Here is a 27,615-nt window from a genome sequence, read left to right on the forward strand (position 1 = left end):
GCAGTGCCCAGAACACGTCCTGGTGTCAGAACCAGTGGTGAAGCATGGGACAGGCAGTGCCCAGAACACGTCCTGGTGTCAGAACCAGTGGTGAAGCACGGGACAGGCAGTGCCCAGAACACGTCCTGGTGTCAGAACCAGTGGTGAAGCACGGGACAGGCAGTGCCCAGAACACGTCCTGGTGTCAGAACCAGTGGTGAAGCACGGGACAGGCAGTGCCCAGAACACGTCCTGGTGTCAGAACCAGTGGTGAAGCACGGGACAAGCAGTGCCCAGAACACGTCCTGGTGTCAGAACCAGTGGTGAAGCACGGGACAGGCAGTGCCCAGAACACGTCCTGGTGTCAGAACCAGTGGTGAAGCATGGGACAGGCAGTGCCCAGAACACGTCCTGGTGTCAGAACCAGTGGTGAAGCATGGGACAGGCAGTGCCCAGAACACGTCCTGGTGTCAGAACCAGTGGTGAAGCATGGGACAGGCAGTGCCCAGAACACGTCATGGTGTCAGAACCAGTGGTGAAGCATGGGACAGGCAGTGCCCAGAACACGTCCTGGTGTCAGAACCAGTGGTGAAGCACGGGACAGGCAGTGCCCAGAACACGTCCTGGTGTCAGAACCAGTGGTGAAGCACGGGACAGGCAGTGTCCAGAACACGTCCTGGTGTCAGAACCAGTGGTGAAGCACGGGACAGGCAGTGCCCAGAACACGTCCTGGTGTCAGAACCAGTGGTGAAGCACGGGACAGGCAGTGCCCAGAACACGTCATGGTGTCAGAACCAGTGGTGAAGCATGGGACAGGCAGTGTCCAGAACACGTCATGGTGTCAGAACCAGTGGTGAAGCATGGGACAGGCAGTGTCCAGAACACGTCATGGTGTCAGAACCAGTGGTGAAGCATGGGACAGGCAGTGTCCAGAACACGTCATGGTGTCAGAACCAGTGGTGAAGCATGGGACAGGCAGTGTCCAGAACACGTCATGGTGTCAGAACCTGTGGTGAAGCATGGGACAGGCAGTGTCCAGAACACGTCATGGTGTCAGAACCTGTGGTGAAGCATGGAACAGGCAGTGCCCAGAACACGTCCTGGTGTCAGAACCAAGTGGGCGGGGCATGTGCCCTGGGGTAAAGTAACAAGTAAAACACAAGTCATGACTTGACCCTGTGCTCCCTTGACAAGTCCACAAGGACGGGCGTCAAGTGGATGCCTGGATGGCGTCCGTCTCAAATTTTTCCATGAAAAAATTGGCTACAACCGGAGACAAGGGAGAACCCATGACGTAGGCGTGGTCGTTGTGGGGATCCAGGGCCAGGATCGGCTGGAAGAGGTCTCTCCCTCCTCGTCGCCGGGCGGTGTTGGATGAACCCCCGTCCCGTGCAGACGAGAGAGAGGGCCCCAAGGGATAGTCGAGAGTTGTACAATACAGAGTTCGGGGGTCCAGGGTAAGAACCAAGAATAGAGAGCACCTCCCTCTGGTGTGAGTTAGTGTTGTGTGAAAGTGTTAATAAAGGGCAACAGCCCTTATAGTAAATCCCGTCTCCGTGTGGTCTACTGCACAACACATTTAGCTGACATTGTAGCGGCTGATGAAGCAGTCATGTTATCTACATGTTCCCAATCGGATGTCGACATTTTTTCTGTCAATGTTGTGATTTCAAGAGTGTCTTGTCTACATGATCTAGTTCAGTACGGAGCAGTCTAATTCTCCCTGAGATCAGGGCCAAGCTAACCCTGCACAAAATTCGTTTGCCATTGGCAGATGTGACGGCAACAGAAGTCGGTGTAAATGAGATCGGTATGACGCCTTAGAGTCGTGGAATCTCTTCAGAAATGTGAGTGACTCGATCAGATGAGATTTCTTGTCTCGGAGTTTGTTAAAAGATCTTATGGTTATGTGGAAACCCTCCTCATAAAGGCAGTTACATTTTTACTTAAAACTCGTGATTGCAGAAATTCATATTATTTGGTTCTTTCGGTAAAATCACGTAGATAGAAAAATTATAATAAAAAATAACTGATTTGTGTTTGGTTTGTTGTCCTTCCCCCGTACCTCCGATTAGCATGGTTGGCTACGTTCGGTGCAAAAGAAGTTCCACGTACATATGGCTATGGCTTGGAGAGGCTTCATTAACGTCAATTATGTTCAATACATAGAAACCTTGAATTTCAGACTTACAGAGCCAAATTGTTTCACATACATACATAAAATAACACTGACACTGGTTCCCAGAAAAGTCCTTTTTAAGTTTACAAATATCTTGCCAAATGCAAAGCAAATCGTAAAAAACCCACGATAATTAACACAACCTTTAATAACAGTGGCACTGGTGGGAGGAACAAATTACAGGGTTGGATTATGCTCCAACTGGTAGTACTCGGCTATCAGTACACAAGCTACAAGTGAAAATCTGTACAGCTGTATTGTAATTGTCTGCTTCCTTACAACAGGATAGCGCTGCATTTAGATACAGAAGTGAAAATTGCTTCAACAAAGGCTCCGTGATTGACACAAAATGGCAGCAATGAAAAGACTTCATATATACACAGCATACAAATAATATACATCATACGTTACAATTTGAAAAGGATTTAATTATCAGTGTTGACTAATTTATGTTTGCCCGAGCCTGCCTAAGCACACACATGGTTTTCCAAGAAAATCAGGTCTGTGGAGCCAATAATGCGAAAGACCATTAACTTATAAGTTCCTTGTATGGCCTCAAAGCTCGAGAAAAACTTAGATCTGAAATCTTCCTAGGAGGTGACCAAGCGTATCTATGTTCTTGTGCAGGACACTGTAGAGCTCGGTCAGGTGCTTGCCAACATCACCGTCCCTACTAAAGTCGCGGTAAAACTGCCCCGCGTGCGGCTGGAATGTGAATTTCTGTGGCAGTGGCGCATTGTCCTGCACGTACTGCCAGACGGACAGCAGCAGCATGTGCACCTCGTGTGGTGTTATCAGGGCAAACAGCTCGTGCACGTTGGCCAGCACAGGTGGCAACAGCTGGCCCTCTCCCATGCTCGCGATCAGCGCCTGCGAGGCCTCCAGAGCCCAGGCCGAGTCCACGGCTCGTGGCTCGCGCGATGCCTCCCAGTGCGTCAGCAGCGTGGCAAGCAGCCCGCGCAGAAGCACCGAGCAGTAGCACAGCGCAGGCCGGCCAGATGCCACGAGCCACAGCAGCTGGAAGAGGAAGGGGTTGTCCTCAAAACGCCGCTGGATCTTTAGGTCTCGCTCCACCGTGTGCCGGGCGTGCTCCTCAGGAGGCCACGCCAGCTCGCTGTTGGTCACGTCGGGGCAGATGCTTTCAACCAGTAGCACGGCGAGAGAGCGCGCTGCCTCTGGGTTGATGGGCATGGGCGGATGCTCCTGGCGGGCGTGCTGCTGTTGCTGCTGCAGCTGCTGAGCAGCGTCGCAACCCGGCTCTGGGCGACAGGCACCCACGGTGCTGCTACTGCAGCAGCGGATGAGGAGGCTCAGTAGCCACTGTGTGTTATCCTGGCTGGGGGGCTCACGGCTTGGCTCAGTTGGCGCCTTGAGCCCACGACCGATCACGCCGGCATGGAACACAATCCATGGGCCAAGGCCGTAGTTGGCAGCAGAACCGTGCTTTCGGTTCAACGCGAGCAGGCGAGTCTGGAGATCCTCCGAAATCGGGTCGGTGGTACGGGATGCCTCCGTCTTTCCTCCAAACAGCACGGCATTGTCTGCATGCATGGCTCCCCTAACCAGCTGCGCGAGCACCTCCTTCTGACCACGAGATGAAACGGAGCTCAATTTGGTGAGGAGCCTGGAGCAGTGGCCTATGGCGCCTGCCTGCTTGCTGTGAAGCAGGATGAAGAAGTAGGCGGTGCCTGCACTGATGGCATTGTACAGCTGGCATACGCCAAGGGTCTTGGGAAGAGGCAGAACGGCCAGCATCGCTACACATGCCTCCGCCACCTGCGAGAGGCGAGGGTTACACACTTTAGCCAAAACATCTGTAGCAAATGTGCAAATAAAATTTTAGATAGCTAAGCAAGGAACCGATAGATTACTAAAATATCGCAAAAATGTTAACACTTTTTTAAAATGTTACATATATATATAGTAGATGCATCTACATAACAGCCTGTCCTCAAACTCAAACCAGTGCTTGGGTTTGCTATCTTAATTGTCAAACTGATTATACATAAAAAAGAATATTCCCCTCAAAACCTTTCCATTTGGGAAAAAAATACCAAAACATTCCCGCAAAGCAGCATTTGTTCTAACAACTCCGGCAGTGTAATGACTCGCTAAGTCAACCCCCAACTGAGCCTTTGACTCAGAACTATAACAATTATACAGACAGCCCCATGTTTTAACCGCACGGTGCAATGCAGCCAATTACCTGGCCGTCGGGGTGCAGAAGCAGCCGGCTGACTGCCTGCAGGTGCTCGCACACGGCCTCGGTGAGCAGGCGACCCGCGGGCACGGGGAGGGCCCTCTCGGCCACCCCGTCGGGTGGGTCCCACTGCAAGAGGCAGGCGAAGTTGTTGAGCAGGCAGGCCACGCGGCGAGCACTCATGTAGCCCTCGCCGCTGCACAAGACCTGGGCCACGGAGAGGCGCACCGCGGCCGGCAGGAGCCCCGTCATGGAGCACGAGAGCTCGGCGTAGAGCTGCACCACCAAGCTTAGCTCCTCCGGTCCCCTGAAACAAAAATTTCATCAGTTTTTACTTGCTGACAAATACCGGTGATTAATGTCCCCTGCCACCAAGGTCTTGAGCTGTGACAGCCTCACGTCGGTTCTCTGCTGTCGCCCCCTCGGTGTGGAACTCTCTACCCCGTTGCACATCCACAACATCAAATCCACTCCGACTTTCATGAAACATTGAAAGGCCTAACTGTTTGGTCTGAGCAAAATCATGTAAAAAAAGTCTTCCCAAATTCAAACTGTGGCTGTGACATCATGTAATAATATGAAGAAATCTCAATTCAGAACTCACAAAAGCACTGTACCACGACATACGTGAGATCAGTCATTGGAAGGTGACATCACACAAGTACTTTTGAAATCCCTTCAACTGCATCTCTTCCATACTCAGTGGTGAACCTCTCATATTCCTTGCTATAGAGGTGCTCATTATAAGACAAAGTGAAAATTGTGTCATTTTTAGACTGAAAATATGCGAAATTTGTGAAAACCAACGTTAATAAAGGTTATAGTTGTGCCATTGATGACCAGGCTAAGACCATCAACTTGCCACACTTCAAAACCTAGTTTACATAATACAAAATTTTTGTTACCCAATAGCTACTAATAGGTAAATATTCATATAAAAATAAAAAATTGTTCATCAAGATTTGTTTTATTAATTTAATTCTGATCAGGCCCCTATGGTGTCGAGCGCAGTCTCCAACTCGCATCTCTTTGGCCTCTGGATTCACGTGCGATGAAGATGGGCGATTGCCCAAAGCAACAACTTTTGTAAACTTTTCCATTTAGGTCCACATTGTTATTGAAGAATGTAATGACTTTTCAGTTTAATGAAGGGTGCTTGCCCAGATTCAAATCCAGGATCTAGTAAGTACGAGCTCTCGTGGTATAAGCTCCATGAGCCACCCAACACGGTTGGCTACGCAGTGCAAAAAAAGTTTAACATACATGGAATCTTTGTTTTTAGACCTAAATGAAGCAGTAGTAACACCATTAATCATATTACATGCACAATAAGTAGTGGCTTAGCCGAAACCATCCAAAGTCACTGCACTTAACCATGTTTTATTAAAAAGGATGATAAATAGGTCCTGAAAGCCTTGGAGATTAAAACACAGCAGGCAGCTCACCTTGCGAGGGACAGAGAATGGCAGAGAGCCTCCGTGGCCAAGCTCGCCCCCCCATACACACAAAGGAGGCTGAGCAGCTGCTGCAACCAGAGGTGGCACTTCCAGTCGAGGCGAAGCATCTCCTCGCATATTTCGCCGACTCGTGACCGTAACCCGTCCAGAAAAGGCACCGATGTGTCGCTGAGCCTATGCCGGGGACACAATGTAACTGTGTAAGAATATGTAATGTAAGAACATGAATCCCTGCAGTCACGAAAGCTTTAAATCGAAACACAATGTAACGTTCAATAACCCGACCGCCGCATGATGTGCTTTTAGAAAAAACATTAGCGTCCTCACAAAAGGACACTTCTAGTGCTAAGTGAATGCAGTGAAAGGTCCAGGCCCTTTGGAAAGTTTCATATTTAAGTAGGGGAGACAGGTGAAAACATTGTTTAATGTATTTTGGTGGATTCTTGCACGTTCTGCAAAGAAAACTTTAGACTCTATAGTCCTCGTGTTTCTCAATATGTTCAAGCTTGCAGAGCAACGCTCAAATAGAACAAAACACAGAGCATGTGGTTAGTGCATACATGCGGACAAGTTGGACAACAAGTGTTGATATCAATATCGCGCTACTGATAAAGATGAGTGTAGATTGGTGAATGCAGGGGTGGAAAGATCAGGACCAGTTCAGGTATTATTGTTCATGTTAGCCATGGCCATCAATTGAACTCTGATTACTGGGATCGCAGCGCAGTGTGCTCATCACCCTGACACACAAATACAATACGTAGATATTACAGTATTGTTACACTATTAATGCCATCTATGATCTAGGTAATGTAAATTCCTAAAAAATCTAAGATAATTAAAGACGTGCACATGTCACTTGCAAAGCCACACAGGAGGTGTGAATGACTACGCCATCGTTCAACCCCCTTCATTCCTTGACTGATAATACCACACACAATCAAATGAAATGATGACAGCTCATTCTGCAGAGTACATTTTTGGTTCCCAAAGTTTCTCTCCACCAATAATGGGGCAGGTGTGTCACACCGATTGTTTGGCCGGTTGTAGACCATCTTGTGCAGGTTGAGCAGCAGCAGCTGCAGGATTCTCTCGCACGTGTCGCGCACGCCGCTCGGCACGTTGTGCTGACCGCCACGCAACGTTGCCCCCGCCACATCTTGCCCGGCCCCACCGCTGCCGCTCCCGGCTACCGAAATCACGGAGGAGGGGGTGGCCATGCGCACCAGGAACTGCAAGACCCTGTCAACATAACACACACACACACATTCATATCAATGTCATTTGTTAAAGGTAAAGTGTCACTGCAACATGGGCTCAGGATAAACAAAGGCAAAACAGGTCACGTCGAACAAGTTCGTTAAATAATTGGAAATGTGTGGGAGGAAGAGTATGTAGACCTAGGACAATTATTCATGGTGGACCAGAATAAAATAGATAAAGAAGCAAACAAGAGTCAGAGTGTGTTTCGAAAGCTGAACTTGATAATGAAAAGTAACATGAAAGAGAAACATGACATTGACAATTACAATGTAAGAGCAAAGAACAATGAGAGATCCATGCTTGGAATTACACCGAGACAAAAAGAACAAGTAGATCAGAGATCAATTGCAATTTAGGCATTATATCGGCCGTTACGAAAAGTAAATGGCTTGGACTAATCACTGAGTGGCGGCCGGAGGAACACGCACAAGAGGACAACCGCCACGGAGCTGTAGTAACGATAACAGTTCGCATTATGGATCACCACATCACGAGACCGTGGATCGTTAGGCAGCGCTTGTACCTGTAGGCGCCGGCCTCGCCCGTCTGCCCCACGAGGTGCACGGCCATGCCCAGCATGTTGTCGAGCTCGTCGCGCGGCAGCGCCGTCAGCTGCTGCTGCAGCCGCTGCAGCACCGCGGCCGGCGCCAGCGCCTCCATCAGCTCCGAGGAGACGGCGCCGAGCAGCGGCGGCGACAGCGACGCCAGCTGCAGCAGGAAGGGCACGGTGGCCGCGCGCAGGCGCACGTCGCCCGCCGGGTCGCGCCCGTCGCCGTCGGGAGGCGAGAGGCTCTCGTGGAAGAGCTTGAGCAGCTCCTGTTTGATGCTGTCAGCGTGGTGCCCCGCCAGGTGGCCCAGGATGCCCACCACCGAACCGATCTTGGCCACACGCTTGTCCTAAGACGTGCAAGCCGGTGTTAGTTTATTCCTAATTTTGTTTTGGTCACAGTCTTAGTCTAGTTGATGACAACCTATGTAATATTAGTCATGTATTAGTCTGTGGATATCATTTAGTATTTTTTTTAGTCTAGGAGACTAATGCAGTAAACATTCTTGTCGATGCAAAGTCGAGCCTTTGAGAAATGCTACTTTTGGGTGTCTATTTGGAGTGGAGTCAATTCTCAATTTCCCAGGGTAACGGACACAGGAAACATGGACTGGATAAACAAAAAAAGCTTCATCAAAACTTTTAAATATTAGGTCATAAACACGTATGTATTACCTTAAATTGGGGTTGACGTAAAATGTCATGTTATTTTTTTATTTTAAGATTTACTTGCCGGAAATGTTTTTGTCACATGGGCAATGAGTCACTGATCCCACAATGAGTGAGGAGCAACTCATAATTGCAACAAACTGCGCCAGAAAAGGTTGCGATAATGGATGGTCAACCCGCAAACCCGAATAATTCACCCGTTAATAATCGCGAGTTAACTGCACTCAACTTCTTCCCCTTTCACAACAAAGCAAGCCCGAGCCATAACCTGATAGACAGGGTCCACCGCCTGCGTGCCGACTCCGGACAGGCAGAAGTCCTTGAGGCCACAGGAGAGCACGCGGCTGATGATGGTGCTGGGGAACGACGATCCGATATGCGCCACCACCCAGTCAAAGTGCGGCGAGTGCCGGACGGACGTGTCGAGCAGCGCGCCCACACACACGTCCAGCGAGGGTCCATCCAACGATGCTAGGCACTGTACGTACATGTCCATGAGGGTGCGCGTGGCCTTGCAGCCCATCCAGGTCTGCAGCAGCTCGTTAAGCGAGCCCGTGTGCGGCACACCGTGGCGGCCCGCATACTTGCTGCTCAGCCGGCCCATGAGCTCCACTGACCTGCGGCAGGACCAGTGGAAGTATTACGCATTAGAGAATGTTAAGTCTTCAGGATAAAGTCGGCGGAGCAATTCATAAATGATATGGATGTTTTGTTTACACTCGCAATAGGCTGCAAGATTAACTTACGATATATGCACGTTATATGAACGTTATATGTTTAGGTTTAATTTGGGCCCTTGCAGCAAACTGAATGACATATAACAGATGTAAATAATAAAAACAAGACAGAAGGAATTATTCATTAACGTTTCAACCCAGAATTCTAACAATACAATTGCTGGGAGGATCATTTTTTTAATGCCTATCCAAAGTCTAATTCATGCTTCGCGGAAGGAAAAAACAGATCAATTCTTGACAGAAAAATTACCAAATCTCCAGGTTGATGCACCATATTGGCCCAATTTCAGCCAATACGCCAAACAGTTGTTTCAGTAAATAACAACAACCACAGCTTCAGATGCTTCCCCTTGGACCATACGCACCAGGCTGAGATAAGCGGGGCCCAGGCTCGCGGGTTCACGCGCACAAACTCGGCGATGGTGCGGTGAGCGTCCGTCACGACGTCATCCAGGTTGAGGCTGAGGCCCAAGTTCTGCATGCCTCCGCCCATGCTATGTCCAGGTTGCTCGTCCATCTCCAGCACATAGTTGCCCACGTACTCATCAAAGACACCGCACAGATGCTCCAAAACCGCGCCACGGGACGCCGGCAGGTGCCTGCGTGCACATGGAGGCGACCACGACCACAATACAAATCTCCGACATGTGTTCTGGTTGTACCACGTTTAGTTCGCTATGGTGCTCATTAATCCAAACAAGACTGCACAACCTGAAAACCCATTGCAGGTCTCCACTAATGGCAGTCATAAAACACCTTTAAAATATCAATTCACTGGAATACATAACAGTTATTTAATAAATTAACAATGTTAACAAAATAATGGTTGTATGAATGGTTAGTGTGTACGCATAAAAGACAACACAAATTCACAGTGTCTTAACGTACCGAATACACCAACAATGCTAAAACCTATGGAGTGTGAACATTTCAAAAATGCAATGCAGAGGTTAGAGCATGTATGCGTCTGTATTCGAATTTTCGGAGCTGCAATTTGCACAAGAATAGACAACAAACGAGGCAGCACCTGAGCAGCAGGAGGGCACACTTGGCGTGGTCACGCAGGGTGAGCTTGTTCCCATGCACCGGGTCCATGCCCGACAAGAAGGCCTTGATTTCATGCTGCACCTCCTGTGGGCTGTACACAACATACTGGCTTTGTTAACTAACTTTGTCAGGTTGGCAGTTTCACCACAATGTTCGCCGCAATGTTCGGATGATGGTTTTCAAGCCGTTTAAGAGAGTAAGGCGATGGTTTCTGAGCTTTTTAAGTGTAATCGTGTACACGCACTTTAAGCATCACAGTGTCTGTCAAAGTCACACAAACTGTCTCTGGGGTGGTCATTCATGTCAAAAAGGCAGGCCCTGCACCAGCGGTAGAAACTCCACATTCCCGTGGATGGACTAGGCGTTGCACAGGCCAAGAATGTCGAACCTTTTCCCTACCGAGGGTCGAACTGAACTTTCAAGATAACTTTGAAAGCACGCATCCCTCAAAAGTCCCTGCTGCTGTAACTGCAAGAGGCAGATGCAAGTGACAGCAGGTGACCGAGACAGAAATAACAAGCAGAGGTCGGATGCCAAACGCCACAACGAGCCAACACTTCCACGCGCAGTTGCCACTCGTTCGAGCCATCCCAGTGCCCCGGATTAAACAAAAACAACCACGGCCACGGCAGCTTCAGCAGCGGCAGCGGCGGCATCATCCACGCGGTGGGCGAGAGGCGAGAGCCCCCCCCCCCACGCGGCCCTCGGGACCGACGATCGCTGCCGGTGACCGAATGCGAGCGAGGGTCGCTTCGCTACCGCCGGTGCAGGCAAGACGATGACGAACCTGGCCATTGTGTTGCTGCTGCTGCTGCTGCTGTTTGTGAACGAGAAGGGGATGGAGCCGCCACCACCGCTGCCGCCTCCTTCCACCGCGCTCGCCATGTTCGCCGCGATGACGTCACCGCCGTGTTTCTCAGGCTTCTGTGATCACGTGGCTCCTCCTGCTGTGATCACGTGACTCCTCCTCCCTCTGCTGTGATCACGTGACTCCTGCTGATCCGAGCACGTGGCAGCAGCAGCATAACAAACACTGCTCTCGCTGCGTCTCGTGCCGGGTGGCGGGGGTTGATGCCGCGCTTATGAGATTCAGTGAAGCGGTTCAGTGTTGTTGCATAGGTAGTGAGTGTGTGTCTGGAATGGCTGCTGGTTTTCTTCGAGCGTAAAAAAAGGAGTTTTGAAAGTTGGTTGCATTTGCTTATCACTTCGGCAGCCTTCTAACATCCTGTACCATTCTGGTCCTTGTGTTGTGTCGGCAAACAGTTCAGAAGCTGCATGTCGAGGTCTGCTGGCCACGAGGGGTGTGTTCGTGTGGTCTTGCTCATTCCTCTGTTGGTTTACACTCTTCCAGGTTGGATGGCATGCACACAATCACTCATGCGGGTTGTCGTTCATGATTCTAGATTTGAAGCTTTGTGACTGCAAGGATTCATACTCTTAGGTTTTTTCGGTAAAGTCACGTAGGTAGAAAAATTTAAATAAAAAATAATAGAAGTAATAATAGAAATGCTCCACTCGTGAATATGAGCATCCTTTCATGTTTTCCAGAAAATGTGCATTGAGGATTTAACCTCTAAATGTAAAAGTTATTTATACAATTCTGAATAGTGCATGGCTCAGCTATGAATACGAGTGGATTCAGTTGATTATACATTTATAATTAATTGAAGCAATTAACTTGCTAATTTTAGCAGTATACTTGTTTTTTTGTTAAAACTTTCGTGACTGCAGGAATTATTATACTTTGGTTCAGTCGGTAAAGTCACGCCGATAGAAAATAATAACATAATAAATAATAGAAATAAACATTTTCAAATTTATAAAAATCAAAAACTCACGTTTTGATAGCAACACAAGCAGTCATCAGGCGGAGATGATGATGACCGCTTGTGTTGCGATCTAAACGTGAGTTTTTAAATTGTATTTGTATTTTATTTTCTATCTACGTGACTTTACCGACAGAACCAAAGAATAGTACATCTAGAATAGTATACTTATTTTTTGGTATGGAGTAGGTGCTGATTATTCGATAAAAAATATTGGGGGGAAATTGATGAGTTGCTTTTCTATCAAACATTCTTAAAAAATGTATCCAACTTAATAACGTGCTCTTCATACATTTTATATTCACCTTTAATAACGTGTTTATATTTAATTGTAATTCAAATAATTTATATTTTCGCTCTTTTCATTTTCTTTCAATCCCTGTATCTGATCCGTCAACAGTAAACTTTCTCATCCACGTGTGCACCTTTTTAAATTCCGGTCTGCATTCAATCATTCCCAGGTGTATATCCGGCTGTGTTTAAGTTGTCCCGGAGATTCTGCAACTCCAAAATTGGTACCTTTTATTGTACTCACTTTAATCCGCTTTGCATCCTTTATTACAATATTCTGACACTTAACCATTGATTGTTATCACTATATTTTGTCAAATTATATTTTAGCTTTTTGAAATCCAATATTTAAAAAAACCGGCACTGAATAACTCATGAAATCGTAGTTCATTTTCTGACTCCCTTTAACCATCTTAGAAATTATACATTTTTAGGTTGTGTAAAAGCTTTGACTGCATCAATTCTCCCCCGAGCCAAATACCATTTAATAGTCTGCAAAGGCTATGCCATTTGTAATACAATATTCATCTGTCTTTTCCAGAACATGATTGACGGTATGTACAGAGAACATGGTCAGTCGTGGAGAAACCCATCTTAAACCTCGGTTGCTCATGTAGTTGTTTGGGTACTACATTTCCTGATGTTGCAAATGACTTTTGTGATTAATTTATTTACGTACAAGAGACTCAATCGTGGAATGGTTCCCCAATTATATTTATCATCACAAATATGACTTCAAGAATTAGACCCACGTACGCAGAAGGCTCTTTCCACTCGTAAGTGACGCGATATTCTTCTTTGGGTCTTTCGGTAAAGTCACGTAGATAGGTTCAAATTAATAAAAATAAAATAAACAAAAAACTACGACATTTCGATCACAACACAAGCGGTCGTCTTTTTCCCTCCTGATGACGATCGCTTCTGTTGCGATCGAAACGTAGTTTTTTGTTTAATAAATTTTAACCTATCTACGTGACTTTACCGAAAGACCCAAAGAATATGAATTCCTGCAGTCACGAAAGCTTTAAGTCTGTTAAGCGATAGTTTATGTAATATCGTTTGAATTGAGGTGTATGTAAAATACGTAGGTTTTCTGTAGCTATTATTTCGACCCTGTACACTTTTTTTCAATGATTTATTATACAAGTTTTGTATAATATATGCACACATTGAGTTTAAAATAAATAAAATGTAAAAAAACGTAATTCAAGTTTATTGAAACTGCCGAGCTTGCCGTTTTTGGTTTCACAATCATAACCAGAGAGACTGGACCCTGGCTAGAATGTCACATTGTCCAACATTAAACGAATAAGCCATTACAAAAATATACAATGATCTCTCTGCAGTATTCAAACTGTCAATGTACATGCAGCTACACAGCAATTATTTTTTTGCAAGAACTTTAGATATAAAAACAGAAGTCTTCGTATGAGTTAAGGGTGCAACTATTCAACATTAATTGAACCACGTTCCAAGACTCCGTCCAAGGACCCCTTTTTTCTTTACAAATTGGTGAACGTGGCAGCATCCTTGTGGCTCAAGTCACATTATCTATGATACACAAACACGTGAATCAAAAGATAATTATGATTGATGCATCAAAACAAAGGTGCTTCTATGCATGGCATAAGAAGCTAAGAATCGATATTAATCGATATTAAACGATGGATCGTTACACTCCTGGTACTTCACAGCAAGTGGGGGAAAACAGGGTTTAAGGATTTTAAACCTGACATTGTAGACTTACACATTACTGAGATAGGCATGACGAGCGTACTTACTTACACACGACTAAAGTGCACTCACACATCGTCAACATTATCAGTCTTGTACAGTATTCTTTAATCCTATAAACTATCAAATCTGACACTTTTATAATCACTCGTATTAGGCAAATGTGAACACCTTTATAATGTACATTAATTCAATTAAAGTCCTCTCTAAATGCATAATTGATTTTTCTCTGAATAAGGCTGATGACTAACAGTATCCTATTTCCCTAATCTAACAAGCATTGAATACAAGTTTTTCACTAAAGTAACAAAACATGAAATTACGTACATTTATGTATACTTGAAAAGCATCAGTACAAAGCACGATTATCTTCATAACATTTTATTGAAAAACTCATGCTTTTGTTGCATGTATGATCGGCTCAGTATCTGTAATGTGACATTTCCGTGCAGCTCAACGGGGTCTTTGCATTAACGCACTTCATATGAAATACACGGTCGTCCCATGCCAATGTGTGCCCTTCCTCTCCTGGCTGCCTCCTCTCCCCATCTCTGGTAATTTCCCCACCGCCTGCGTTCAAGTAATACTGCTGGAGGCGCAGTGAATGGTAACGGTGGGTAGGCAGACGTGTGCAGCTGTGCCCTGCTCAGAAGATGAAGCGGTGAACGTCATCCCTGTAGCTGTAAACGATCACTATGGGCACCCTGAAAACGAGACGACAATCCATGTCAGTTGTGTTTGGCAGCATCCATCTGCCAACTTGACAAAGATCTGTGGACAACTTTTGTATGAGGGCTCTATTTCGATAATGAATGCGTGATGTACAATAAACCTACCTCTGTCCACCTGGTGGTATAAATGGGTGCACCACAGGATTGGTTTTGGTGGGGTAAAGTCTCTCACCTCTTCCAATATTTCTGGCCAGTTTGGAAGAGTAGGCCAATACTGAATTGAGGGGTTTTCTAGAGCCCCCTCTAGTGAAGGACTTTACACAGATATAGGAGTGGATTACAGAATAAATTGCTGGGCTGTACCTTGACCTTTTAACCAGTCAGAAGGTTGTGAGTAAAAATCCCAGTTGGGTATTATCTCAGCCATCATCTTTAATCGGTTGATAAAATTGGTAGTTGTACCACTTTGTAGGGGGTCAACAGTGGTTGCCTTAATGGAGGTATTGACCTCTGTCGTAGGAATGTTTAATTTACACATCAGGCTCGAATCCACCAACACACTGCCCAATGGTCAGATGTGCATTAATGAACTTTTAACATTAACAAAAATTGCTACAGAATTTACATTAATGTTTTGACTGAAATATACTTTGGAATGGAATCCAAAACCAACTTCAAATGTCATCAAACTTTAATGTCATTTAATGAGAATAGTTCTCAATGAGAGGAGTGTGTTTCAATCTCATCCGATAAAATAATAAATGATCATATCCATAAAAAGTAGCAACAATAAACAATACTAAAGCAATCATTACGTTCAACAGTGAGAAATATGAAACATGTTACCTACCATAACCTAAACACATTGCTAAATGTAAGATGCCCACAAAGGTGTCCTCCATTAGTAAAGAATAGACATTGGTTTGTTTGGTGGTATGAATATTTTATCATATTTGGTGGTATATTTTATCATACAAGTACCATCACCCTCGATATCCACATGTCCGCCAAGGTGTCGGCAACACACAATCGTATCAACATTTTAAAGAACTCCAGGTGTTTTTCAATACCTCCGCTGTGATTGCTTATTCTGCTTCTGTTATGTGTTGCTAAAGATATGCTATTGTTTGGTTTAAGAAATACCCAAGTAGAAAAGGAATATGTTCTGAATATTTAAACAGTGCCGTTCAAATGGCTAGATAATATAATTATCATGGATGACACCTCAATGGATACCCTGTAGAACACAATGAATAGTGTGAATTTGATATTTAATCTGTCACTGGTGAGCCACCCACCGTTTTTCTATCTTCAGCTCGTGGATTTGATCGCAGATATCCTCCAAATACTTTCGCTGCTTTGGCAATTTGACGATTAATTCCTTTCTGCTCTCTTCAAAGGACTCTTCATCCTCACACTGTAAAAACAACAACAATTAAATAAGGCAAACCCCACACAATCCGAAGTCACCTCTCCTAAAGTTAAGTTGCATTTAAGTATCCCTTCCGGATGTATTGTCTCCTGAACATAGATGAATGTGTTGGTGATTACTGTCACAGATGTTAGTGTCAACTCTACGGACCACAGAGTGGATTTTGAAAAGACCCAAAGGCTGACAAAGTCTGATGCAAAGGAGCTTTCAAATCAGTTATGCAGTGGCCGCTAATGCACCCAATGGATGTTTTACCCGCAAATAATGTTTGGGTGAGCATGTTCAGATGAAAAGAATGATTTAAAAATAAGTAGATAGATCTCTTCCCTTTGCCACTAGTTTTTTAAAAATAAGTAGATAGATCTCTTCCCTTTGCAACTAATTTTTTTAAAAATAAGTAGATAGATCTCTTCCCTTTGCCACTAGTTTTTTTTAAAAATAAGTAGATAGATCTCTTCCCTTTGCCACTAATTTTTTTTAAAAAAGTAGATATCTTCCCTTTGCCACTAATTTTTTAAAAATAAGTAGATATATCTCTTCCCTTTGCCACTAATTTTTTAAAAATAAGTAGATAGATCTCTTCCCTTTGCCACTAATTTTTTAAAAATAAGTAGATAGATCTCTTCCCTTTGCCACTAGTTTTTCACGGCACGTAGCCAACCGTGCTAAGCAGAGGTGCGGGGAAGGACAAAAAAGACAAAAAGCAGTTCTACAGAAATTAGTTTTCAATCTGAATGTTAAAGTGCATAAGCTCCAGTGGCTTCCTAATAGCGGAAGTAATGACGTTCCAGATGACTGCAGAAGCACATTCCTTGGTTACAAATACATGGGTGCAAACTGGACACCTGGATTTCGCATCTGCGACTTACAACGCTTAGACTCTGGCGAATCAATCTTGTTGAAATGGAGACAGAACTGGGAGAAATTGGGACATAGATGGTATCAGCAAGGTGAAGAGAAAGGAGGATAGCTCCTTATTTAATAGAGAAAGAGTAAATAATTAACACCAATTGTGGAGGAGTGGACTGAAATGTGTGGTGCATTCCAAGTGATTCGGTAACACGAGTATTATAAAAATCCATGGCAATTATTTATGAGGGACCAGGGTCAAAGTAAAGAAACGAGTTGATTAAGAGCAACAGACCAATGTCCATAAATAAGGACATTTCCAAGTGGTGCATATTACTTGTTGTGACATGGATCATAAACATGGATACTGACAAAGGAAATGGAACAAAAGCCGAAACGTACACAGAGAAGCATGTAGAGATGTGTTCTGGGAATGACATGGAGAGAGAAAGAGGAAGACATGGATCAGAGAACACAAATTGGTCGTTTAGAAAAGTGGGCTTGAGCAGGTGACACAGCGAGAATGGATGATGACCCATAGACGGCACCGATGATGGAGCAGCAGCCAAAGGAGAAACCATCCCCGAGGGGACAACCACCATGGAGTGATGAGATGAGCTCATGTGCAGGAGCGAGATGGATTGTGCCATCACACAATACCATGAAGAATGGCAACGATGTCTAGAGGCATTCATCTAGCAGTGGATAAATCATGGCCGATGCTGACAAACACATATGGCTATAATATCCTAGTGCAATGATCTAGAATTACTTTAGTCTATATACCTCCAAATGGGCAAAATTCTTCATCATGTTTCCTGGTAGATCCACCTGGTATTGGGAACAAAGACAATGTATGAATTCAGAAGTCAGATAGTAAACACAAGTATACAAATCTTTATTTGAAGCATATTAAATGTTTTTTAGCTTTAGTGTCCATTGAATACATCGTGATGATAGTAATGTCCAGAACTTACCGCAATCACTTCAACATCCAAGTGTTTATGAAACATGTTGCTTACGACTGTGTGAATCCGAGAAATAATCTGAAGCACAATATAAACAAGCTTTGATAAAGAAGAATAAATTAGAAAACAACCCAATTAAACAATGTAATTTTTGATCACGAAAATAACATCGTGCGACTTATCGAGCGAGTCAAACTTGCCTGTGCTTCATATCTTTTCTTGGTATTGTAGGGCAGCTTTTCAGTTGTGACGAAGTTAATGTTAGGCACCGTTACACTTCCAAACGTTTCACTGGCACCTGTGAATTACAAAAAAGAATACAGGAATGTATTCAGTCTGACCACAAGGTAACGTTTACCACCATGCTCATAAACAAGCCACCAAACTAATTGCAAGCTGACCTATCAATAAGCCTGGTTTAGTTTATAATGAATGAGACGGTGATGCTCACCACGTTACTACATTTCAGGAGAATGTGAATTTAATATTTAACGTTTTTGAGGTAATTTATTTAAAGCTCCTGGTAAAGGTATTTCATCTTTTATGCAGTGGTCTATTGACGCTTTAAATATTAATATTGGCCTTGTAAGTGCTCCTGGGAGAATACCGATATGGACTCAAAGAACTGAATTCAACATTCGTCGGGTTCAGCAGATTATAGCTGGTGCATTTTAGACCAAATACACAACCTCACCTGTGCTGTTAAAAGTTGGTCCCTTTTGAGTTGTAACAATGACTCCTTCTGATGTATCTCTGCAAAAAAATGTGAACAAATTGTCGATGATAAATCCTTGCTTGTGGCAACTTCACGAAACTGCCGAGACACCAACGCGTGACACTGTGTGACAGCCATTGTTTACCCAGGAAAGGATTCACTGACGCTGCGTTTTCATGATCATTGGAAGCATACATTGCTGCTACATTGCTGCTTTAGTGCTGCTTTGTTGTTCCTTTATTGCCCCAATGCTGCATGAGCCATGTGGCTCCATGGACTTGGAGACTGGCTCTGCTCCCCGAGCTCTCTCTCCCCTCCTCCTTTCCTCCCAAAGCAGGAGGAAGCGATTTTGATTAAAAACATTTTTTAAATAGATACACTTGGTAGCTCTCTAATGAATCAATTATGCATCCTTCAGTTCCTGAAGAAGCTCCTAGCATGAGGAGCGAAACGTCAGACATCTTGCTGAACAACACGCGGTACAACCAGAATATACTTCACAGAGCTAGCTATAAAGCACAACAGCAAAAACATGCAGCAGTAAATCTGTGGATTTGGCAAGGCTATCTCAAGCAAATAACGATGAGTTTTATATTTCCACCATGTTTTTAAACACCAAAGCCATTCCACGACAAGGCTACATTGGGAATGCGAACTTAACCCAGTTACCTGGTTCGTGAATCAGGTTGGCTCACTATCCAGTGGTCACGGGAATATGTAAATATTCTTGAGACTATTTTTCAGGCGAGGCCTAGTTATAATGTTTTGACGACGCCATTCCAGGATTTTTGCATGTCGAAGGAAACTGGAATTGCAAGGAAAAAAATCTTTGGATGTACATGTGGTGGTAACATAAACAAGGACTTCACACACAAGATGCCAACCAACCTGCAATTCCTTTCTTCTGCAGCACGACTTTTCAAATTCTGCTGAAGGAAGCTGATAACTTCAAAGTCGACAACCTTTTTCTCCGACTGCCATTCCTTATCTACGGCCTTCACCTAACGTAAGAAAAAAAGACCCCCACAGTGATCACCACAATTGAGGTGCCCATTAAAGCCTTAACCAAATTAACCAAATCATCGGCATCCATCACAAATGTATTAACACTACAATGATTGTGATTAAAAGACAGAGGTCCACGTACTCGCACAGTCCCAGACTCCAGCAGCACCAGGAAAGGGATGTCTGCTTGCCTGCAGTAATCGTGTAGGTCCACCTGCGACTGAAGAAGACAACATGCGAGCATTATTAATCATTGCCATTTTTGTTCAACAAATTATTTGGTGCCACTGTATTGGCAGTGGTGCACAAGCACAAATAACACGAAAAAAATACATCCATCAATCATACTGCCTGAAAGGAAAAATGTAAATAGGCTACGTTTTGGTAAATTTACCTTCTCCTGTGAAGAAGGGCAGTTCCCCAAAACATCTGAAATCTCTTTATTTATTACAGAGGCAGATGACGGTCGAGAAAAAAACGATCTGATGGCATGGAACAGGCAATGAAACGAACAGGAATGACATTGAAACATCAGCAACAGTTGGTATATTGGCAAAACCTGACAATCACCAACAATTGAGGACTCCTACTGCCGGAATTTCATGGGCCTAGCGGCTTCCATAAAGAGGCTGTACAAGATCTGATATCTTTTGTAAAGCAGCCCATTGAGTTGTGATCCAGGATATTTTGAAATCATCCCATCGGCAAGACGGGACAGAAACATGTTCTTCCGTAAGGAGTGTTTTGCAAAAAGGATGGAATTGGGAGTACCCAAGATGCAACGCAGGAGAGAAAACCCATGGCTCGACTGCTATCCGCTGGACACATCACAGCCCAGCAGATTGGGAGTGTCAGAAAAAATTACGATCTCTGAGGGATTTTCGCCAATCCAGTTTTCAAGTGGCAGACGACACGAGGGCACCACCAACGTGTTTGCATACGCACAAGCTCAACTGGTCCCGCTGAAGTTGGGACAATAGTATTAGCCAGAACTATATAGCTATAAAAAATAATAGTTTTTTTTACCCTTTCTGGCAATAAAACAGATGTTAAGATGTTCAAACAACAAATGGGAATCAAGTGTGCATTAACCACACATACCCGTGCGTGGTGAACATGCAAACAAACTTGATTCCTTGCAAAATATTTATATTTGGTGTTTCAACATCTTAACACCTGTTTTATCGCCAGAAAGGGTAAAACCTATTCTTATTTTTCATACATTGATAATTATGTAGATCTTGCCGATGACAAATCATTTGGAATGTACCCAATGTCATTGAATCACAAAAGCTAAGTATGTTTGAGCCTGGCTAGTGCTTGAATAGGTCGCCAACTTGTATAAAAACAGATCTTATAGGCTGCTGCAGGGCTATGTGGTGGGCAACATCGGGGAGTGCAAGACAACCCATCGCATTGTATTTCTTTGGTCTCGCATCGATGCTCTCCTTCACCGTGCACACCGACTTGCATGGCAAAACATATTTCACCCTTTCCCGTTCTGAGGCGACTGACAGTTGTTGCAGGGTGGGTCCTGTTCACTGCTGAATCTCGGAACGCGCAAGCGGTTCAACGTTAATTTTATTTAGAGAGGCATAGCGCCGTTGATTTTAAAGACATTGTACTCATCGCAGAGAACCAAAGCGACACGACCACACGCTATGATAGCTGGCGCCAAATTGTGTCACATGCTCTTCCCGCATGGTCTCGTGGAAGCCTCAGTACCTATAAAGTTATTTTATTAAAACATTTCTTCCGATTCCGTTCTGATGATGTACACGTGTGTCATCGGAACGGGAAAGGGGTTAAACAACCTCCACGGCCCGTGCAGTGTGTGGGGGGGGGCCCTCTCATCCAGAAGTGGATTGACAAAAGGGCTGTGCATGTGCATACAGCTTGTGCCGATGGTACACGTTTTTGCTTGTGCAGTGCGACCACGATTCTCTCTCTCACCTGCGCCACGTCGTAGTGCACCCCGGCACGGAGGCCAGCGGCCCACATGTCCTTGACCAAGGAGCACGCCCGTGGACGCATCGCGTCCCCGACAGCGCCAACCAGAACGTCGCACAGGTTGAAGCGCGGCTGTAAAAGTGTGGGAATCCCCGTTGACGTCAAGACAGCACCACTGGGAGACACGACAAGAGGATTCACTGCATCCACTAAGGGGGTGGGAGTGGTCGTGCAGTGTAAAGGGCACAGTGCGATATACCCGAGATTTATTTCCGGCAACATCAGTGGCGAGTGATATCTTAAACGGTCCTGGGCCCATCCCCTTTCACCAACCCACGCCTACCAGCTTGGTGAAGTATGGTAAGACATCCACCATGAGCCACACCTCGTCAGTCATGGTGTAGGCAGGCCTTCATCCAACAGTGGACTAAGGGTCTGCATTCAATAGTTTATAATTAATTACTCACTCAATTAGAAGTGTCTATCAGCACCAATGAAATGGTTGCATTTTAATAGTCAGTCCTGTTTGACTTTGTTGATTGGATTGTTTAAACCAATATACAGGTCTTGATTGGCTGGTGAGCACTGATTAAGGTCTGCATTTATTAGCCAAACTTAATCGTAAAGATTCCTCAAAAATTATTCCCCTACTTTGCTGGTCATACGAATACAATATAGGTTCTTAATAAAATGCAGAGGACAAGATTTCCTTTCACTACTTAATGAATGCACTATATCCACGCTTGTAAAAATATTGCGAATACCAGTTTAAATATTTATTGTAATCTTTGGTTCAGTAATCACATGAGAACGAACCATATTTAAGTAATGATACAAAAGTCCCCGGAATATGGCGACTGGCAGCCACCCTTGATTAAATTGCATTATCTAGTGCAGCCAGTTTAAGTCTCATCCCTGTTTCCAATGACGGAAGAATAAAAATAACATTTTACACTTGAGCGTGTTCCAGCTCTTGAGAGTGAAACATTTTGATTTCATTAATATACTACAAACACTCTTTTGACAGGCTTGTAATAAAACGTGGCCCTAATATGGATTAATAGAATGAAGTGAATGAAAAATTGGCCACACCGTGTTCCAGGACTGCTCTCTAACAGGGCGATGCACTTTAAGCTGCACAAGTTCCAAATGGCAAGCTTCATCTCCTGACATGATGTCGATAGCACGATTGGAATATAATTGGATGAAAAAAACATATGGAAGTTGTCAATAACCATCAGCGTCAGTGCACAAAGTCTGCAAATCAAATTAACGTTCGAGGTTTTCTTTCAGTGCCGGTGTTGAATGTTGCACCACGATGTTTAACCCGAGCCGCCGCAAGCCCAGGTTTGATGGCTGTGTCCATGCATAAGCCACCCCCCGCCCTCACCGGCTCCTCCTTGCTTAGGATGGCTGAAGTGATCTTGTCGAGCGCCAGGCTCACCCCAACCGCAGAGGGAACAGGCCCCGATGACTGCGGTGCTCGAAACAATGAAATCTGCACACGGAGAGAGGCACGAGACCAGCGCCCAGATAATGCTGTGGATGCATTCACAAGTCTATACAGTGATTGTCAATGTAGGTGGCGTAAAATACAAGTTGCTGTTGTCACTGTCCTGTACAAAATGCACATCAACCACTGCCTCCAGACCTTCAGGCCATGCTTCCACCCCCATATGAAAGTTGCCACCCAATTATGCATAACCCTGCCAAGCCACGCCCTTGCCCCCCCAGTGCTCCCTGGACAGAAGCTCCCTTCACTCTGCTGTCCAGATATGGAGCTGCCTCCCTGGACACATTGTCGATGAAATGACCAATTTTGGTTTTCAGGCCTTCAAATGCCGAACACATGGCCATCTCCTAGCTTCACCACACGTCTTGTAGGACGGAGTCACTGAGCTGCAGTGAACCAATGATCACGCCGATTAGCTGTACTAATGTCTGGTATGGCTGTTGTTCACAATTTCACCCAATAAAAAGAAAATACAGTGACTTGAACAAACACTGGGGAATACTCACTGCTGGTGACATGCAGCGAGACTGCATGTTAGGATGCAAAAGGGTACCACAGTCCTGGCCTCCAAGAAGTTCAGTTGCAGTAAGATAGCAGGTTAATACGTTTATGGCACGATTACCAGTTTGTATACTTGTATAACTTTCAGGGGCCCCATGGCTCAGTTATTGTCTCCTTGCATATAACGCTCAGTAGAAATCGCAATCCATAACCGACTGCCACATGCTGATGGGTTCCTCCACAGGTGAATCATCTTTGTTTCTCATGTTAGCATGCCTATTGCCTTTTTAAAAAGCTGTTCAAACGATATATAGATAATAATTTGTAATAAAATAAAAGCCATCATTAAAATTTTACAAAGAAAAACATTTTGTCGCGCGTGGTGGCACAGTTGTTGAATGCGGCGGCATGAGTTCAATATCCGTGTTCATGACTTGATAATAAACTAAGCGGAGACCCAAAGCTTCTGGTTGTCCTCACCAGGTTATCGTAGCGCCCCCCAGCGGCCAGGATGTCCAGCACTGTTTTGTTTTTGCGGCGGATGAAGCTGGTGAATTGAAAGATGAGTCCGCTGTGAAGCTGCACTTTGTAGACGAGTCCGAGGCTTATCACAACCTGCGCCGCAGTCACATCGAACCCACACCGCATGGCCCCACCATGTGACAATGACATGTTTCAGTACTTTTTTTCATTTAAATATTTTCAGGGTTGGGTTGCTTTGAGGGCCAATGCCCATGTAAAAACATTGATACACCACTGTTGAATTGAAATTTGGCAGTCATAAGGTGTCAAGCAAAGTTACCAATGACTACACCAATATAATACTAATGAAGTAAAGTCAGTCACGGCTAGTCCCTGACTCAATGTGATGGACTCATTGTAATCCATGGTCTGAAGAGACAAGGCCATATACCACACTTGGGATAGCAGTTTCCATAGAATGGCCTTGTTGGAAACTAGATTGTCCTGGGACAGAGGCAGAGGTCTTTGGCAAGGTGAGATTAGTCTTTCAAGGCCACTGCAGTAAATATAATTTCCACATGCACCACAAATAAAAAAAAATCAATCGATTCTTGAGTGAAAAATTACGACGATGAAGGGTGAAAAATCATTACAATTTCTAGGAGGGCAAATCGTTGTCTTTAAGAAACATTCATCGTCTGAATGCACTTCAAACCTAGCTCACCTGATGCCGAATGCACATGTACTCCAGGTGCTTCATGACCTCCTCCAGGTAGCTAAGCCCCTGCTTGACCAGCCCCACCGTCTTGGAGTGTTTGCCCGCGAGCGGCCTTAGTGCCGCCAAGACGTCCATCGTATTCCCGCGCCGCTCCACAAAGTGGAAGAGCAGCGTGACCTGTGAGAGGAGTGGGCGGACGGACCAATCACCCTGACTTCTGTGCTCATTGGCCAGAGCTCGTGTTATCGTTAGGAGTTCGCGGAGACAATGATTTCCCTTTTCGTCACAAAGACCAGTGCGTTTCTCAACTGCAGCCCTCGCAATGCCCCACACCGCAACTACAGCTTTCCGTGATTACCCACCATCATATGAATATAAAGATTGGTGGGGGGGGGGTGGAATTACCAAGTATCTTGAACTTCTTTTTCACACGGTAAGTAGCCAACCGTTCTAAATCGGAGGTACCAAGAATGGAGTTGAGAAACACTGCTATCTTTTTAAAAGGTGACCTGGGAGTAAATACTGTTGTCGCAAAGGGTATTAGTGAGCACCTATTAAAGTTGCAAGGTATACGAGGGGATAGTTTTAGCCAGCACAATACTGTCTTCCTTTTTTTATTCCCAGTGTTGAGCCTCACGTACTGGGCCAAACATGTGTTTCAGGTCAAGTCAACTTAGGAGAGACCCATTACAAGTGTAACTACCTATTGCCCATGATATGCATTGCTGGAAACCAAATAGGAGTTATGGAATCCTAAAGAATGGCTTTCCAACACGACACTTCTGTTTTCCCAGACATCACACATACAGACAAATATCAATACATCGCAAGTGTCGATACATGGCCGCAAAGGATTGTAGTCACATGAACAAAAAATTAAGTGTAGATTACAATTTTCAAAGCAGCATTGTACTGTGTGTACAAGTCCATATCCAGCCCTTTGCCAGAAATGGATGACAGCCGCCCACTACCGTATGGGTCGTAGGGTTATGGCCCAAACTTTGCCACGTCAGTCAGTGTGGGTTGGTAAAGGTGAGGAGCATTGACGAAGGAGTATAGAAGTGTGGTACAAGAATACATTTTGTTGGACTGCCCTCTGCCATCCACCATGTAGGGCCATAGGCTACGACACCTGGTACCCAGGAGGTCATCCATCTAAGCACAATCAAGGTCCAACTCTGCTTAACGCATGAGATCTGATGGGTGCATTCTGGATTATTTGGCTACAGAAATTAAACTGTATTTTTAACCCCATTCTTAGTTACCGCTAAATCCTTAATTTCATTCTGCATTATAGATTCAGGATGCAGTGTACAGCTGTGCCGTTGAGTGGGGAAGCGTGGGAGAGGGGACACGAATAGGGCTACAGATTGATTTAGTCTTCATTAAAAACACAAGTACAAATTAAGTACAGTCGTGGCATTTCCGTTTTGGTTACTGGAACATACAGCTGTGGTACCTAGCAGTCACACCACACGAATTATGGGAGAATTAAATGTCGTAGTTATCCGAAGGACAGCATCATTAAAATCCGCGTGCGTGAACTTGTAATGGCCGAGTGTGACTCACGGTGTCGGGATGCAGGCCCAGGCTACACAGACTTGCCATTATCTGCTGCTTTGTTCGTTTCTCATTCTGCAAACAAAAATAATCCAACCACAAGTCAAATTAAGGACTCACCTTTAGATCAACAGTGCATACGTTTATGTAAAAACACATGAAAATTTACTCTGAAAATATATTCTTATTATATATTCCATTTGTGCATATTAGTGTCATGCCACGGGACAAAGGACATGTAAAATGTTTGAACCCTCCCACAAAGCAATGCATAACACCATGGTAGAGAACGTATTATTCTGGTGGATATCAGAGCTCCTGGTGTGAGAGCCTTTGAACGTCCACTCGGGGGTGCTGCATCTTTAGCTTCTCATATCCATATGTCCTGCAACTGAGATGTTCCTCGCATAAAAAAAAAATTTTTTGCAATTTTCAGAACTAAACGTAAAACCGAAACTTATTAAGTTGTTTTGCGTTTAAAAAACCAAATGGGCTGACATATATGCATAAACATATATAAGACTCATGGAAGCGGCTTCTTTAAAACCACAAAAAAGTTCAAAGGCAAAGTGGAAACCAGTTACGATAAATATTTAGGCTTTTACACAAAGGACACCCAGAGATAACACACATTTGGCTTAAACCATTCTCCATTCCTTGTTTGTTCCGTGACTTTTGTTTGGCAAGCACACACCCTCGTTACAAATTGTTGACAGGAGCTGCAGTCTTTTTTTCAAAGATAGATCTTATTTCGTTTCATAAGATACATTTGTTTAAGCCAATACTAAGCAATCCCTGTGCAGCCAATATCACATTCATTATCCAACCTTTTTAGATTGTACTCCAAAACTATACTCCGACTCACTCCAGCATTGCGCTCTCTCTGTTGGAAAAGTCCAATTAAAGGGATGGTATTTCCATAAAACAACATACGACGGCTCCGTGGTAATGAAACTTATTTAACAACTGATACCAGGAGCAATAACAAGCATGCTGCACATAGTATTATTCACTTTTGACTTTATAAACATCTAAGTGAATTTAATAAGGCAATGATAGAAAGTTCTTACTATGTACACATCTCCAAACCGTTTCATAAAACATAATTGCAGTGACAGGACTGGAGTACTTTGTACTGTGATTGTAGTCTCATTTGAGGCCAAGGCACACACACTGCCTGTGCATTCATCTCAAAGATACAATCCATTTTAGGCTTGCTTTTCATCTTTCTGGACCAAACATGACCTCTACTTTGCCACAGTTTTAAACCAGGACTGATGATACATTGTGGGCAACAGAAGGCAGTACAGAAACATTCATTGTTGTATTGTCATATTCTCTC

The 27,615-nt window shown here is 44.5% G+C and overlaps 2 protein-coding genes across 6 annotated transcripts in view; both read right to left on the reverse strand.

Annotated features, from left to right (window-relative positions):
* Positions 1–2,217: 2,217 nt before the first annotated feature.
* Positions 2,218–11,057, reverse strand: INTS5 (integrator complex subunit 5). The gene is made up of 9 exons (XM_078602206.1): positions 10,866–11,057; positions 10,059–10,169; positions 9,397–9,630; positions 8,563–8,911; positions 7,602–7,975; positions 6,845–7,057; positions 5,804–5,989; positions 4,365–4,665; positions 2,218–3,934 (listed from the first exon to the last, which is right to left on the reverse strand). The coding sequence occupies exons 1-9, from the start codon at positions 10,961–10,963 to the stop codon at positions 2,732–2,734; spliced, it is 3,069 nt and encodes a 1,022-aa protein (XP_078458332.1). The 5' UTR covers positions 10,964–11,057; the 3' UTR covers positions 2,218–2,731.
* A 2,330-nt stretch (positions 11,058–13,387) lies between these two features.
* EIF2AK4 (eukaryotic translation initiation factor 2 alpha kinase 4) overlaps positions 13,388–27,615 on the reverse strand; it is a 44,297-nt gene continuing 30,069 nt past the window's right edge. For all 5 annotated transcript variants that reach the window (XM_078602207.1, XM_078602208.1, XM_078602209.1 and 2 more), the window contains 13 exons: positions 26,283–26,348; positions 24,720–24,890; positions 24,014–24,148; positions 22,910–23,017; positions 21,523–21,651; positions 19,712–19,789; positions 19,453–19,565; positions 18,544–18,602; positions 18,050–18,147; positions 17,859–17,927; positions 17,668–17,712; positions 15,899–16,017; positions 13,388–14,633 (listed from right to left, as the gene is read on the reverse strand). In XM_078602207.1, coding sequence (XP_078458333.1) covers positions 14,576–14,633; positions 15,899–16,017; positions 17,668–17,712; positions 17,859–17,927; positions 18,050–18,147; positions 18,544–18,602; positions 19,453–19,565; positions 19,712–19,789; positions 21,523–21,651; positions 22,910–23,017; positions 24,014–24,148; positions 24,720–24,890; positions 26,283–26,348 — 1,248 coding nt within the window. In that variant the 3' untranslated portion in view covers positions 13,388–14,575. The remainder of the gene's footprint in view (positions 14,634–15,898; positions 16,018–17,667; positions 17,713–17,858; positions 17,928–18,049; positions 18,148–18,543; positions 18,603–19,452; positions 19,566–19,711; positions 19,790–21,522; positions 21,652–22,909; positions 23,018–24,013; positions 24,149–24,719; positions 24,891–26,282; positions 26,349–27,615) is intronic.

The sequence above is a fragment of the Lampetra planeri genome, chromosome 18 (genome assembly GCF_965212315.1).
Source record: "Lampetra planeri chromosome 18, kcLamPlan1.2.h2, whole genome shotgun sequence".
Taxonomy (NCBI): Eukaryota; Metazoa; Chordata; class Hyperoartia; order Petromyzontiformes; family Petromyzontidae; genus Lampetra; species Lampetra planeri.

Excerpts from the sequence above, each read along its gene's own strand:
- INTS5 (XM_078602206.1), bottom strand. The coding sequence starts at position 10,963 with ATGGCGAGCGCGGTGGAAGGAGGCGGCAGCGGTGGTGGCGGCTCCATC. Across the intron at positions 10,170-10,865 it reads AGCAGCAACACAATGGCCAG|CCCACAGGAGGTGCAGCATG; the intron begins GTTCGTCATCGT and ends TGTTGTGTACAG. Across the intron at positions 3,935-4,364 it reads TTCTGCACCCCGACGGCCAG|GTGGCGGAGGCATGTGTAGC; the intron begins GTAATTGGCTGC and ends CGCCTCTCGCAG.